The 13,102-nt window shown below is 35.6% G+C and overlaps 2 protein-coding genes across 4 annotated transcripts; one reads left to right on the forward strand and one right to left on the reverse strand.

Annotated features, from left to right (window-relative positions):
* Positions 1–161: 161 nt before the first annotated feature.
* On the forward strand, positions 162–5,907 carry LOC111002313 (zinc finger protein 37 homolog). 3 transcript variants are annotated; one of them, XM_045630029.1, is made up of 5 exons: positions 162–736; positions 1,157–1,284; positions 1,364–1,522; positions 1,604–1,650; positions 1,730–2,916. In XM_045630029.1, the coding sequence occupies exons 1-5, from the start codon at positions 694–696 to the stop codon at positions 2,769–2,771; spliced, it is 1,419 nt and encodes a 472-aa protein (XP_045485985.1). In that variant the 5' UTR covers positions 162–693; the 3' UTR covers positions 2,772–2,916. The 3 variants fall into 3 exon arrangements, with proteins under 3 accessions (XP_045485985.1, XP_045485984.1, XP_045485986.1); XM_045630028.1 differs by lacking the exon at positions 1,730–2,916 and adding an exon at positions 4,626–5,907 and having other exon boundaries at positions 167–736; XM_045630030.1 differs by having other exon boundaries at positions 171–736; positions 2,791–3,894.
* Positions 5,908–5,937: 30 nt separating this feature from the next.
* LOC111003933 (transmembrane protein 179) lies at positions 5,938–8,432 on the reverse strand. The gene is made up of 5 exons (XM_022274699.2): positions 8,128–8,432; positions 7,777–7,920; positions 7,288–7,449; positions 6,909–6,993; positions 5,938–6,330 (listed from the first exon to the last, which is right to left on the reverse strand). The coding sequence occupies exons 1-5, from the start codon at positions 8,235–8,237 to the stop codon at positions 6,157–6,159; spliced, it is 675 nt and encodes a 224-aa protein (XP_022130391.2). The 5' UTR covers positions 8,238–8,432; the 3' UTR covers positions 5,938–6,156.
* Positions 8,433–13,102: the final 4,670 nt, after the last annotated feature.

A 13,102-nucleotide genomic window follows, 5' to 3' on the forward strand; every position in this document is an offset into this window, starting at 1 on the left:
CAGCTCTAACTCTTATTACATTATGCTGAATCTTAGTAAGACTGTCAGAATATCGCGTAGTGTAATAAGCGCTTAAAGTAACAACTAACGAAAGTGTAGACTGTAGAGACTAGAGGCTGCGCTTGATCCTCTCGTTCGAGACACTCCGCAAGAGGCTCTCGCCGAGTGTGTATAGCCGGCATTATAGCTCTATCTCATGTAGAACTCTGTGCTACTTACTTCAACACAATACGTTTTGATGATAATATAATGACAGTATAAAATAGTAGTAGTCCTTCTACTTAATCTAGTGTTTACACTTTAATACTCGGCTTGTGATAAGTTGTATGTATCTAATGTAAATTTGATTAAGAAAATTAATTAAAAGCCATTTTACTTTTAAATAATTCAGTGAAAGTGAAAGAAATTACTGCTTACACTGTTTACTTGTGTTAGTAATTTTATTCAGCTAAACTGTATAGTAGATAATACACTCAAATAAGCTTCATCGGTAATTGATTTTTACCAATAAAAAAGCTAGGAACTGGGAAGTGTGAATAATACACAAAGTGAAAATAAGCAGAAGTTGCCTTCTGAATTATTGTGTGTTACGAAATAATTTATAGTTGGCGTTGTAACCTTTAGAAACTTATAGTTGAGTATAGACATGAGAGAACTGTAATCACGTATACATCAGATAATAAACAGATCAACATGCAAGTTGCAGTTGCTAGTACTTCTAAAGTGAATGTTGTTGGTGGGTATGATTAACATATATAATTATGTCTCTTTGTGTCCAACAAAATAACTAATTTTATTTAAAACCTTTGGTAGTGGTTGATGTAAGCTAGCTTGTTTTTTCCGGCAGTTTTTAAACCACCAATTTTATATGTTAGTTGCTGAGAGTACATGAAGTAATCTTTTCCTAACAAAGAAATGCAATAAGTACTTTCTTCTGTACAATATTTGTGTAGAATTTTTTTTTAACATAAGTTAGAATATACGCTATACGCTAATATTTATTATTATTTCTGTTTTCATTGATACACTTACATATAAATTGGAAATATAGGGAAGTGATTACAATTTTTACCAGTTACTTATTTTCAGTTACGGCTTAGTACCAATCTGAAAGATTGCCAATCTATACCTTCTCAATGAATCATTCCATTTTCAGATCATGATGATTTTACTTATCTGTGTCGAATATGTGCTGTCAAAACACATAATATTATACCACTGTTTAGTAAAGATGGTGATGATCAACACTTGGTTGAGAAAATTAACAAGTATCTACCAATTAAGGTAAAGATTCAGATTTAGTATCATACCTCAAATTAAAATTTAAGAATTTATACTTATTTGAATGAATTGCTTTTCACAGGTATGCAATGATGATTTATTGCCAGCAGGAGTATGTGAGCAGTGTTCAAATGCTGTGTTAGCCTGGCATGAGCTAGTTGAGTGCTGTGTCCAAGCAGATGTTTCATTTCAAAATAGGCTTGCTCTGTCACAAAAACAGGGATTATCACAGTCAACACCAGTAACTATTGTTTACTATTAGATGAAATATACAATTACCTTAATATATATATATTATGATACATTCCTATTTTATTTGCAGGGTATACCGTCTAACTCAGATCCAACACTCAATGAAAATGGAATAAAGTAAGTATAGCCTAGAAACTTGCTAGATTTGTGTTGATTATTTGAGTATGTTAAGAATGTATTAAGAAACCCATTTCAGGTTGAAAAAGGAAATTATGTTTCTCACATTGGTAAATAATGTTCTAACTGATTATTTAAAAAGCAATCAGATGGATGATAATGAATGGGTTTTTGTGTGTCAAAAATGTCCTAAGCAGCCCAGCTTTGTCAATGTGTCCACTCTGACCAAACATTTAACCTTGAGTCACAGTCAAAATCTTCACAACAGGGAACTGCTCGAACAGTTTATAACTACAAATATAACTTTTAATACAATTCTTCTCACCGATTCTGAACTTGCTGAACTTGACACAGAGATAAAGTCCACAAAGATTATGAAAGATGTAGTTTGCTTATACTGCTGCAGCTCGTTTTCGTCCACAAAAAGACTGATTTTTCATTTAAGCAAACACATAGATATAGAAAAAAACGGCGATATCTTATGTTGTGAAGAGAACTACGAAGATACAAGACTGTTTGAACAACATTTACGTGAACGGCACGCGAAGCAAATTCCGGCTCACGTTTGCAAGTCGTGCGGGTTCTCGGCAAACGACCAGTTGCATCTCCAACAACACATTGATGCTGAACACAAGGAAACACAGAGGAAAGAGTATAAACCATCTTTAATGAGTGACACGAGTCAAAGATCAATTCCAGCAGTTTGCCCAGATTGTAACAAGACGTATTCCAACAAATACAACATGTTTATTCACATGGCAACACATCAAAAGCGCGAGGAGTTCCCTTGCAGCAAGTGCGACAAGACCTACCTGAACAAGGGAAGTCTGAACAAGCACACAGAGTTAGTGCACGAAGGCAAGCTACCCTACCCCTGTTCAGTGTGCGGCGAGACTTTTCCCACTCGACGCGCTCGCCACGTCCACTTCCTGTTGCACACCGGAGAGACCCCCCACCGATGCCCCCGCTGCGGCAAAGCGTTCCGCTCCAAGAACTCGTTGCGAGGCCATATCGAGGCGCACTTAGATATAAGGAAATACGAATGCTCTCATTGCTCCAAGAGATTCAGAAAGAGCACGCATCTGAAGAATCACCTAAACACCCACAAGAAGAAAAATTAATAGGGCTTGTTTGTTGCAGATGGACCGACAGTAATTACGTTAAAGAAGATTTCATACAAAGTTATCCGCAATATGACAACGATATCTCGTTTCGAATATCGCCGCCAAACGATTGCACCTCCGATCATGATGATGAACCTCTATCTCGTGTCGCCGCCGCCAATCATACGATGTCATCATACGAAGCTTTTTACGCGGCTCTAGTCAACTTTAGAAATCATTACGTCAAACAACACAAGCAGGGTTCTCTCGAATTCACAGAATCCAGCACGGAAGAGGAGATAGAACAGTTAGGTTATGTGGAGTATGACGATTTGAGTAAGAGTAATATGCGCAGAGACAGAATGGACGATCGGACGAGAATAGAGTTGAATGAGGTGCAGTCGAAGATAAACGGCAAGGTATATTACACTTGCAAGGTTTGCGGAAAGAACTTGAGTTCTGCTCATACGTATTTATTTCACAAGAATATTCACACCGGGGAGCGACCGTGCGTGTGTCACGTGTGCGGAAAGAGCTTTCGTGCGCCGAGTGGGCTTCAGCGCCATCTAAAGGAGACCCACGAGAGAGTGAAACGATATGTTTGCGCACTTTGTGCTAAAACGTTTGTCAACTCTCAGAATTTACGGCAGCACATGCGCATACACACAGGGGAAAGGCCATACGTGTGTGCCCAATGCGGGAAAAGGTTTACGCAGAGCGGTTCGCTTCACGTGCATTTGAAGACTCACAGCGATCTATTTCCGTTTAACTGTACGGAATGCGGTGCTCAGTTTCGTCTACGCTCTGGTCTGATGAAGCACAAACTGAAACACACGGGTGAGCGACCGCACGTGTGCGTCAATTGTGGGAAAGGTTTTCGTCAAAAACACGAGCTGAACAGTCACTCGCTCACTCACACTAATGCTAAGCCTTTCGCTTGTTCGCTGTGTGGAGCCGCTTTCCGTCAGCGGAGAGCTCTGAGGCATCATTGCAAACGACTACACGAATCGAGAGAAACTGCTAACACTGTGTATGCCCAGGGTCCATACTGACCGGAACGTTTGTTTGTATTTGTGTTATTTTGATAAATAGATTCTGTAAATGAATGTAATTGTTATTTTTGAATAAATTATCAACTGTCCCGGTTTTTTATATTCATGTCTATTACCGGTTTTACTTTGCTTAAAATAATCCTTTTAACACTCAGAATTCTTTTTCAGTATTAAGAATGAAGTTAAAGCGGGAAATTGCCCCTTTTTTGAACTCGAAAAAGATAGTGAAGAAAAAGGCTTTTTGCACGTAAAACTGTTTGAAAACGGTAAAACCTACGGCACTTGTAAGACTTGCAACAAAAAAATATCGGCGAGCTATCTGAGACGGCATGCTCGCTTGCACGACGAAGACAAAACGTACCGTTGCGATGCGTGCGGGCTAGGATTCAAAGAGAGCGGTAATCTGGCCCGACATAAGCGCGCAATACACAAAAAGTTGAAACCGTATGCATGCTATATTTGCTCACACAATTTCTCCAGAAAAAGTCATCTCGAGGATCACGTAAAATCTCATTTGGAGAATCGTTACTGCGTTTGTGATCTTTGCGGTAAAGCTTCGAAATCTAGCAATGCATTAAGAATGCATAGGAGAATTCACTTCGTCGAACGTAACATCAAATGCAGCTTTTGCGAAGCCAAATTTAAAAGAAAATCAGAATTGTACGCTCACGTTTCGGTGCACACCGGAGAAAAGGCTCACATCTGCGAGTGCGGGGAAGCATTCAGATTAAGAAGTCAGCTCAATCGCCATGCACACTCCCATGGCACTCGAACGACAGACGCCGATGGCTCCGAGAAATAATAAAAGGCTTTGTTACAGGTCTGAGAGAATGTCCGAATACTTGGTGCGAATCGTTCCAGCGCCGCTATACACCGACACCGGCTTTGTTATCAGTTCGACAGAGGCGATAAGTAAGAGAACCGATACTTGCCATTTCAACAAACAGGACACTTTTAAATTACTTGCAGACGTCAGTACTATCTATCCCGGGCAACAGTCTGAGACGGCCAAAGAACAGCTAATGAAAGAACAATTCGTCCACACCGATACAGACGCTAACTGGACACACTATTCAAAACATAACACGTCAGACAAACAACCATTAGATTATAATAGTTTTGTCCAAACGAGAACTAATAGCGTAGACGGAAGCAGCCATAATCGTGTTGTGCCCGAGTTTCCATTACGAGTCAACGATTCCAATGAAGACACCAATAATAGTACGGAAACGAAAAATATACAAAATAGTCCAAATTCCCCGATCTCTTGTGTCACCGAAGCGGCATATATGTCATGCACAGACAAGATAATCGACCGCTTTGAACAAAATGAATTTTCAGATCATAGCGAGACGGAATCGTTCGCTCGCCTCTCCGAATCTGTGTTCGAAGCGATTGAGGATACTCGAGACGGCATTATTGACAAGCCGACCGACGAGATTAGAGTCATAGAAAAATCAAAGCGGACTCGGACTTGTCCCATTTGTGGTAAAATATATACGGCTTCCTCGAGTTACTTTTACCATATGAAACATTTTCACCGGCACAGTAAAGAACACGGTTGTGACGTTTGCGGCAAGAAATTCGGAACCCGCGGAGACCTCAAGCAGCACGCTGCCGTTCATACGGACGAGTGTAAATACGCGTGTCGATCTTGCGATAAGAAATTTCGATCGCGTGCCAGTTGGTACATTCACGAACAAATCCACGAGGGCGTCAAAAACTACAAATGCTCCACGTGTGCGAAATGTTTCCGATGGCGGACGCACTTACAGCGGCACACGTTGCGCCACGCCGCCGAAAGGAAACACGAATGTGCCGTGTGCGGACGGGGCTTCTCGGTTCACTGTGACCTCTTGCGCCACGCGCGGACGCACGCCGTGGGCAGCTATGAGTGCGAGGAGTGCCGAGTGAAGTTCGCGCAAATCAGGTACTTAAAGGCGCACATCAGAAAGAAACACAGCGTTACTTCAACCGGCGATATTGGTTAAGCTACCGTTCAGTGTTAATTCACGCTTCTATAAACTAAGAAACTTGCGTGGTGATTAAGTTGAAAAGAAACATCTGACTCCGCAATATACAGCATATGTCAATATAATATTGGCCATTGATATCGTAAAATAAAGAAGAAATAACTAGGTATGTTTTATTTTCATAAAACTACATTACATGACATCTCTGTAATTAAAAATTTCTTATCATCTATGATTATAACCTTATTTAACTATATCACAATTTTCTCTACCAAAAATAATATAATTTAACAGAATTAATAATTTAATAAAAATTTATAAAGAAAACCTATTTTATTATGAGATAACATACATTATTGAAATAGATCAGTGTTACAATTAGTTGAGAGAGTCAATGGGCGGGGTTGATCGGCCGTGTGTTTCATTGACGAGGCGTTGTCTCTCCCGGTACATGGACACCTGAATGTTCTGCAGCTGGTGATATCGACACACCTTCAGAGTGCTGAACACAGCCAGACCCACCCACAGAGCGAACAGTGCCCATACACCAAACTGAAATTAAAATTAAAATATTTTAGCCCTGTAAGTACATAAGCATTCAAAAACCAATAAATTTGTTTTCTTGAAATAACGCTTAACTATTTTAAGCGGCGTAATCAATTTTTAAACTGCCATTAAATTAAACGGTTTCTTTTTAAATTATCCTTGATAAGATAGATAACAAGAAAATTTACTTTTCACTACTATTTTACACTTTGAACATTCTAATCTTAGTTCATTAATTTATTTATCCTTTATTACCTTATACAAAAACATACACATAACAAAAATAAAAAAAAAAACAGTCTACAAAAGATATAAGGCAAAGAGAGGCCTTATCGCTTCCAAGTGATTTCTTCCAGGCAACCGTAATGTGAAAAAATTCATTAATATTTCAGTCAACATGTATTTGGAAACAATGGTTTTGAAAACTTGGATATTTGTGTAATGAAATGTGATTGGGTCAAGCATCATCAACTGATATTTTGTTTTTTTAAACCTCCAGATTATATTTTTAACCACCCAATATTATAAACCTATAAAGAAAATTTTTTGCATAACACACTTAAAATGTGTGATATGTATGTTACCTGTGCAGTACCAAGTTCAATGTAGAATCCGTGTGTTGAGATATTATCCTTCTTATCTATTTCTTGACCTGTGGCGTCTTCACAACTGAAATAGAAATACAGTTCATAAAAATATTTAAATTATGACTACTAAAAATTTTATTATATATTTAATATCAATAAGAAATGAAGAGGGGATTTAAGAAATATGTATTTATGAGGGAATTTCAGCCCGTAGGTTTGTCTTAGATAAAATAAATAATTATTTACAAAAGAATGCATTGTTTTTTTAAAAGATACCAATATACCCATTGTTCTTCATATATTATGGGTTTTCATTGGTCACAATAGTTACTATAGTTAACGATAGTTATATATTTATATTAAAGTTGCTTGTTACCTAGGGAATCGTTCAACAATATTTTGGCACCAAGTCATAAATCCAAGAGTGACAATAACAGCTGCACTTATCGCCAATCCACAGAACAACACGCAACCAACAGCCTCAATAAATGCTGACAGGAATGAACTGTCTAGTCCTTTACATACCAGTTGTGATAACCTGAAGTAGGAGAAGGAAATATATAAATTTTATAATACTCAGGTAGTCTGAAAACACTTTTTATTTATATTCATTAAATGTTATTATTCTATATATTGAACTGATGGATGGATGGAGTTCTAATATTATCACCAGTAAAGGTGTGTTCAAGTGCCAAAATAGTAAAGTAAATTAAATAATATAGATATTCCTAATATCATTTGTTTTACAATCAATGTACTTGTAGTATGTTAGTTATAAGAAAACAAATAATGATAAAAACACAAATTACCTAGGTTGAAACAATCAGTATATTGGTAGAGTGTAATATTAAAGAAATTTAATTACCTGTAGATTTGTACTAAACAAACTATGAACATCAGACAGCCAACAGCAATGACATAGTTACAGTACCCACGGGAAGCCCACATAACTAGCAACTGTCCATCTTCTTCCTGCCAAGTGCCTCTGGAGAATAGAAGACAGTTTCCACTGGAATTCCAATAACAATTTAAAGTTATTTCTTAATACAAAATTTCTATATAAGATTGATAAGAAGATATCTAAAAGCAAAAGAATGATGATTATGAAGAATCGGGTAAGCAGCTTACTCATTTGATGTTAGGATCCTATCCACAGTTAATGACGACAATTGTTATTGAAGAAAGTGATGTCGTATATCGTATTTAGATTAAATACCTGAATTCATCTCGGTGCAGGCCCATCGGCACGATTACACAAAGGGATAATATAAGCCCTATAACATAGCCTGCTATTTGACTCAGTAATATAACATTTGTTATAGCCATTGTTTATAACAGGCCACTTGCGACAATTGAATCTTTGAAATTTATCAGTTATAACAACTATATAGGAACTTTTAACAGGAAGGAGTTAAAACTGTTCAGATACTGTAACTGAGAATAAAATAGCCACTATCAACATCAAAATAGCTTTATTTATTTAGCTAAAATTTGTTGTTATGACTTATGAGGTTGATACTTGACACTAACACAGCCCACAGGCAATAGGACCGTACATCTCGAGAACACAGATTACAGATTCTCAACGTTATTTACAGTTCACACAATATGCATTTCGAGTTTTGTTTTGCTTTTGCATAATATACAAAATTATGTTTTGTCCGTTTATCTACGAAGGAACGAAGGTAAGCGTCCATCGAACTTTGTAGCCAACGCCTTTAGCGTTGAAGCGGCTAAAGGCGTTGGCTACAACTTATAGTACTATTGATCTACATTAATACTATGTATTGGTACCTTATCTAGCAAAAATAAAACCCACTTTAAAATATTATGACATTATTATTAATATTAAACATAAGGTAAGATAACTTCTTCTGTTCTCTTCAATTAGCTTAGATTTTTCATAATAGATCCCGAAGTGCGTCCGACAGCGGCTAGAACTGCTGGAGATACCATCATTGCTTTCTGCTTATAGGCGTGGATTACTTGCTGGTAATTAATACTTTGTTAGTTCGTCAGCTCAAGAAAATGAAATACAGAAATTAAGTAACACAGTTCAACTTAAATATATAAACTCGGTAGAAATCGGTATTAAGTATCCCAAATTATTTCGTACTAACATGTAAAACCGTTAAAAGTGAACATATATTTTAGTCAATAAATGTTGTGTTGTAAATTAGAGGATTATATTCAAGATAATAATGCTTGGAAACATGCTAGTCCTGCTCCATAGGACAATCATAGAGCCAATGTGTGTCAATATATGACAAAATCGATTGGTTGCTGATCTAATTTTACATATATTTGTTATTTTTTGCTGTATCATACTACAAACGCATTATTTTATGTTTATCTCACACACTGTTTTATTGTTATTTTATTACTCATTAATATATAATATTCTACGGTTTCGATATTTGTTAATATATGAGGAACATGTATACTAACAATACATTGTGTAGTAATTTTATTCTAGGAGTACACTATTTTCACACAATTATTTAACTAATGGATACAAATATTGTAAATTTTATTAAATAAAAAAATATGTGTAGAGTTTCTTGCGCATTCTTATACACAACCTAAAACTACCTTTTGGAAGTGGCAATAGAATCATCTTTATATTTTATTGATCGTTCAAAAGTGCGATTTTAGGCAGTCTATTGGAATAAATGATGTGATTCATTGTGTTATATGCAAATTTTTAAAAAAATATTTATTTTATATATAACGTCTTAAACTTATCTTACCAAAACTAATTTGATGAGAAATACGGCAAAGGTCAGGAAAGAAATTGTCATGAGGGCCCCCTCAGACGACGGGACTTCGACATGGCCGCGGGATTCCGTGGAACGACGAGATCGGCCAGAGTCTTCATCGTCTGGCCACAGGCGATCAATATGCCCTTCTATAATATTAATAAAATTTACGGTTTCTATGCGAAGCCATCGAGTATCATTTATTTTGGACTAAATATTTTTTAATAAATTTAATTTAATCCTTATAACAATGTGTGTAATTTACATTTTTATTTTACATTTAAGCATGTAAACTTTAGACCAGTCACAATTCGTTAGACATGATTATTATACGATAAATACAGTGCCGGATTAAGCCAGCCCGGGGCCTTTTGCAAATTCTATCAAGGGCCCTTCTAAAGTTTAGGGTATAATAAAACAAAACCGTTACTATTTTTTTTTCATTTAATGTCGACAAAATGTATAGATATAATAGCAGATCATGATCTATATTGAACAAAGCGAGGCGATTAAGACATCCATATAAAAAAATAAAAATCTAACCGCTTGAAAGGTAGGTACAAATTATGATGCTAGTCTAAATAGGTATATCGATTATAATGAAACATTAGAACATTTAGATGAATTTTGTGAAATACCTACTTATTTTTAAGATTTAACGTGACGAAATCGAGTATTAGATTATTAAGTGGAAGTGAGGCAAGATATAAAACTTTGCTATGTAAATTAATATGTTTTTATTACGTTAACGTACCCGACGTTGGAGCGCGGGGGCCCCCAAATTCCCGTAGCATTTGTTACTCTTGCTACGCTAATCCGGCACTGGATAAATATACGAACTTACCAATACTAGCAGTTATTGTGTCTTTTAAATCTTCAAGATAACGAAGTTTGCTTTTGAAACCTCGATGGGTCTGCTTTGATATTGTATCAGCAACAAGTTTTACAGCTTCCCATACTCTTTCCATTTTATTTTCTTCACTCACAGAAGAATTCGTCCAATCTTCTGTATCAGGTTTATCTTTATAAAAATGTTTCAGTTTTTCGTCGTCTTTGGGCATCTTAACAATGGGATGTTCAGAAGACAAAATGTAATTTCTATCTGATGAAGTTTGGAAGACTTCCTCAATAAAATCCCTATGAAAGCCTCCAGTATCAGCAATCCCGTAAACTCTATCTGGCGATTTCAGATCGTTTACTTTGCGTTCACTGTTCTTAACTAGAGAATCAACGGGACGGCTTATATAAGGGTTACTTTTAATTTTTATACTATATTGATTATCACCCTTCACATGAACTTCATGAACTTTACGTTCACTGTCTTCAAGAGCAGTTGGCGTCATTTTATTTCCTGAATCTCTCCACACAACAGGCCGACGTTCCAAACCATCAAAATGTTTCACAGATGGTGTCTTAACGCTGGCGTATGGTACTCTTCTTACATTACCAATATGTGATATTTTATTAATGGATCCTCTTTTCCACTGGTTAAGAGATTGATTTACATAGGTTAAGTCTTCTGAGACGACATCAACGTTTTCTTTTAATCTCGGTGGTTCCTGTCTGTAATTGTTCTGCGATATCTCAACCCATTCCGCGCAAACTCCAGCAATAAATAATGCTACTATGAACATCTTAACTTGTAGTCTCATGGGTTTGAAGTGCCGTGAACTGTGCTAGATTATTTGCTCGAGGAGACATGTATTGTAGGGCTGTCAGTAGTTTAGATTTTTTAAAACAACTTTTTTATGTTTATAACCGTCCTTAAATTGATAAAAAATATAATCTCGTTAGAAAGCTATTCCAATTTGGAACACTTGCTCACTACCTGAGCGTTGCGATGTTACTAAACTTAGTTAATATTAAAACACCTGTATGTAACATCTTAGATAGTAAAATAGACTGACAGCCCTTGTTTTCATGTTGGCTGATCATTGTAATGGCCTAGGGTCATGGCGCGTGAAAAGAAGCCGAACGAAGTGTCACGTATTACTGTACACTAAACTCGTTATACACAGTATTAAAAATAAAACAAATTATTACAATTAACATTTTATTATTTTATCATTTAGCAACATTGTGTATATTAATTTTACAAAATTGACGAGACAATTTATTAACAAAACGGACAACAATTTGTAGTCGACATAACATCTTTAATGCCTTTGTAAAACCGAGGGAATAGTTTACATCCAGTTTATCAATCAATCAATCAACTATTTTTACTTCACGGTAAAATTAAGTTTATAAATATTGGTCCAAACTTCTGTAAAGAATAGTAGATATAAAAAATAATACTAAAAATAAATTAAAGCTCCTAAGATTATAAGTATAAAAAATATTGTAGAACTTCTTCAAAATAGATGCCACAAGTGTTTTTTCAATTTGATTTGCGGGAGTTTCAACACAACAACTCCATGCCTACAAACTAACTGAGCTCTCTATAATAGTATGCATTTTCTTAATACAATAAAAAAATAAGATCGTATTAAAACCACAATCCAATTACGTCTGTCTCTTTCCATTAAAGAGAACTGTATATTTATGAAAAGAGACAAAAGTATTACTTTAGATAAACAAAACTGAGTTTTATGAATGGAAGCACTGTTTAAACGCAAATCACTTATAACGGAGATCACAGTATTTGGAAGATTTCATTAAAAAATATTGAAAATATAAAAAAAGCAGCCTAAATTTATCAGAATGTCAAGACTATTACATTTTTTAAATGTAATAGATAGGAATATTGCCGTTATACTCGTAAGCGTATTTGAATTCGTCAAAATCGCTATTGGCTTAATAAATAAATCACTTTGACCACATTTTAAATAAATGCCTAGTTTCAGATAAAATTATTATTTATACCAAAGAACCCATATTTCTTTACGCACAAAAGTGAAAATATTACCTAAAACTGAAAAATATATATGTACAATTTATCATTTAAATGTTACCTCGGCTAATTACATAAGAACCATGTTTGCTAAAAAGTGCCGTCGAAAGTCAAATCGGCCTCGTGTTGGCACTTCGTACGTAAAAGTAAGGTTTTTTTGGCAAATGGTTTTAGTACGGAATTTGAATGACATTTTACCGTCTTGATTATAGAATGGATTTTACTTATGATTTTACGTATAAGCGTATGTTACAGATTACAAAGTAAACATAAAGAACAAAGAACATTATTGAATACTTTTATAAAAAAGAAAGCAATGGTCGGTTTAAACAAAATTTACAAAATAATGAGTCCGGCTCCTTAACAAGTTATGTCTAGGTATTCTATATATTATTATATAGTATTATATAGTGTTATATATTATATTAGGCCGTACGTTGAGGCGTGTACCTTACACCTACGAAGACTTACCTAAGTCAAGAACAACAACATTTTTTGTTCGTCTCTTGCTCATTTGTCCCAGATTATTTCTTAAACTA

Source organism: Pieris rapae, chromosome 11, assembly GCF_905147795.1.
Source record: "Pieris rapae chromosome 11, ilPieRapa1.1, whole genome shotgun sequence".
NCBI lineage: Eukaryota > Metazoa > Arthropoda > Insecta > Lepidoptera > Pieridae > Pieris > Pieris rapae.

Coding starts and splice junctions, on each gene's coding strand:
- LOC111002313 (XM_045630028.1), top strand. CDS start 694: ATGCAAGTTGCAGTTGCTAGTACTTCTAAAGTGAATGTTGTTG. Junction 737..1,156: donor TTCTAAAGTGAATGTTGTTG/GTGGGTATGATT, acceptor TTCCATTTTCAG/ATCATGATGATTTTACTTAT. Junction 1,285..1,363: donor ACAAGTATCTACCAATTAAG/GTAAAGATTCAG, acceptor TGCTTTTCACAG/GTATGCAATGATGATTTATT.
- LOC111003933 (XM_022274699.2), bottom strand. CDS start 8,237: ATGGCTATAACAAATGTTATATTACTGAGTCAAATAGCAGGCTATGTT. Junction 7,450..7,776: donor TGTTTAGTACAAATCTACAG/GTAATTAAATTT, acceptor CTCCTACTTCAG/GTTATCACAACTGGTATGTA. Junction 6,331..6,908: donor TTGAACTTGGTACTGCACAG/GTAACATACATA, acceptor TTTTAATTTCAG/TTTGGTGTATGGGCACTGTT.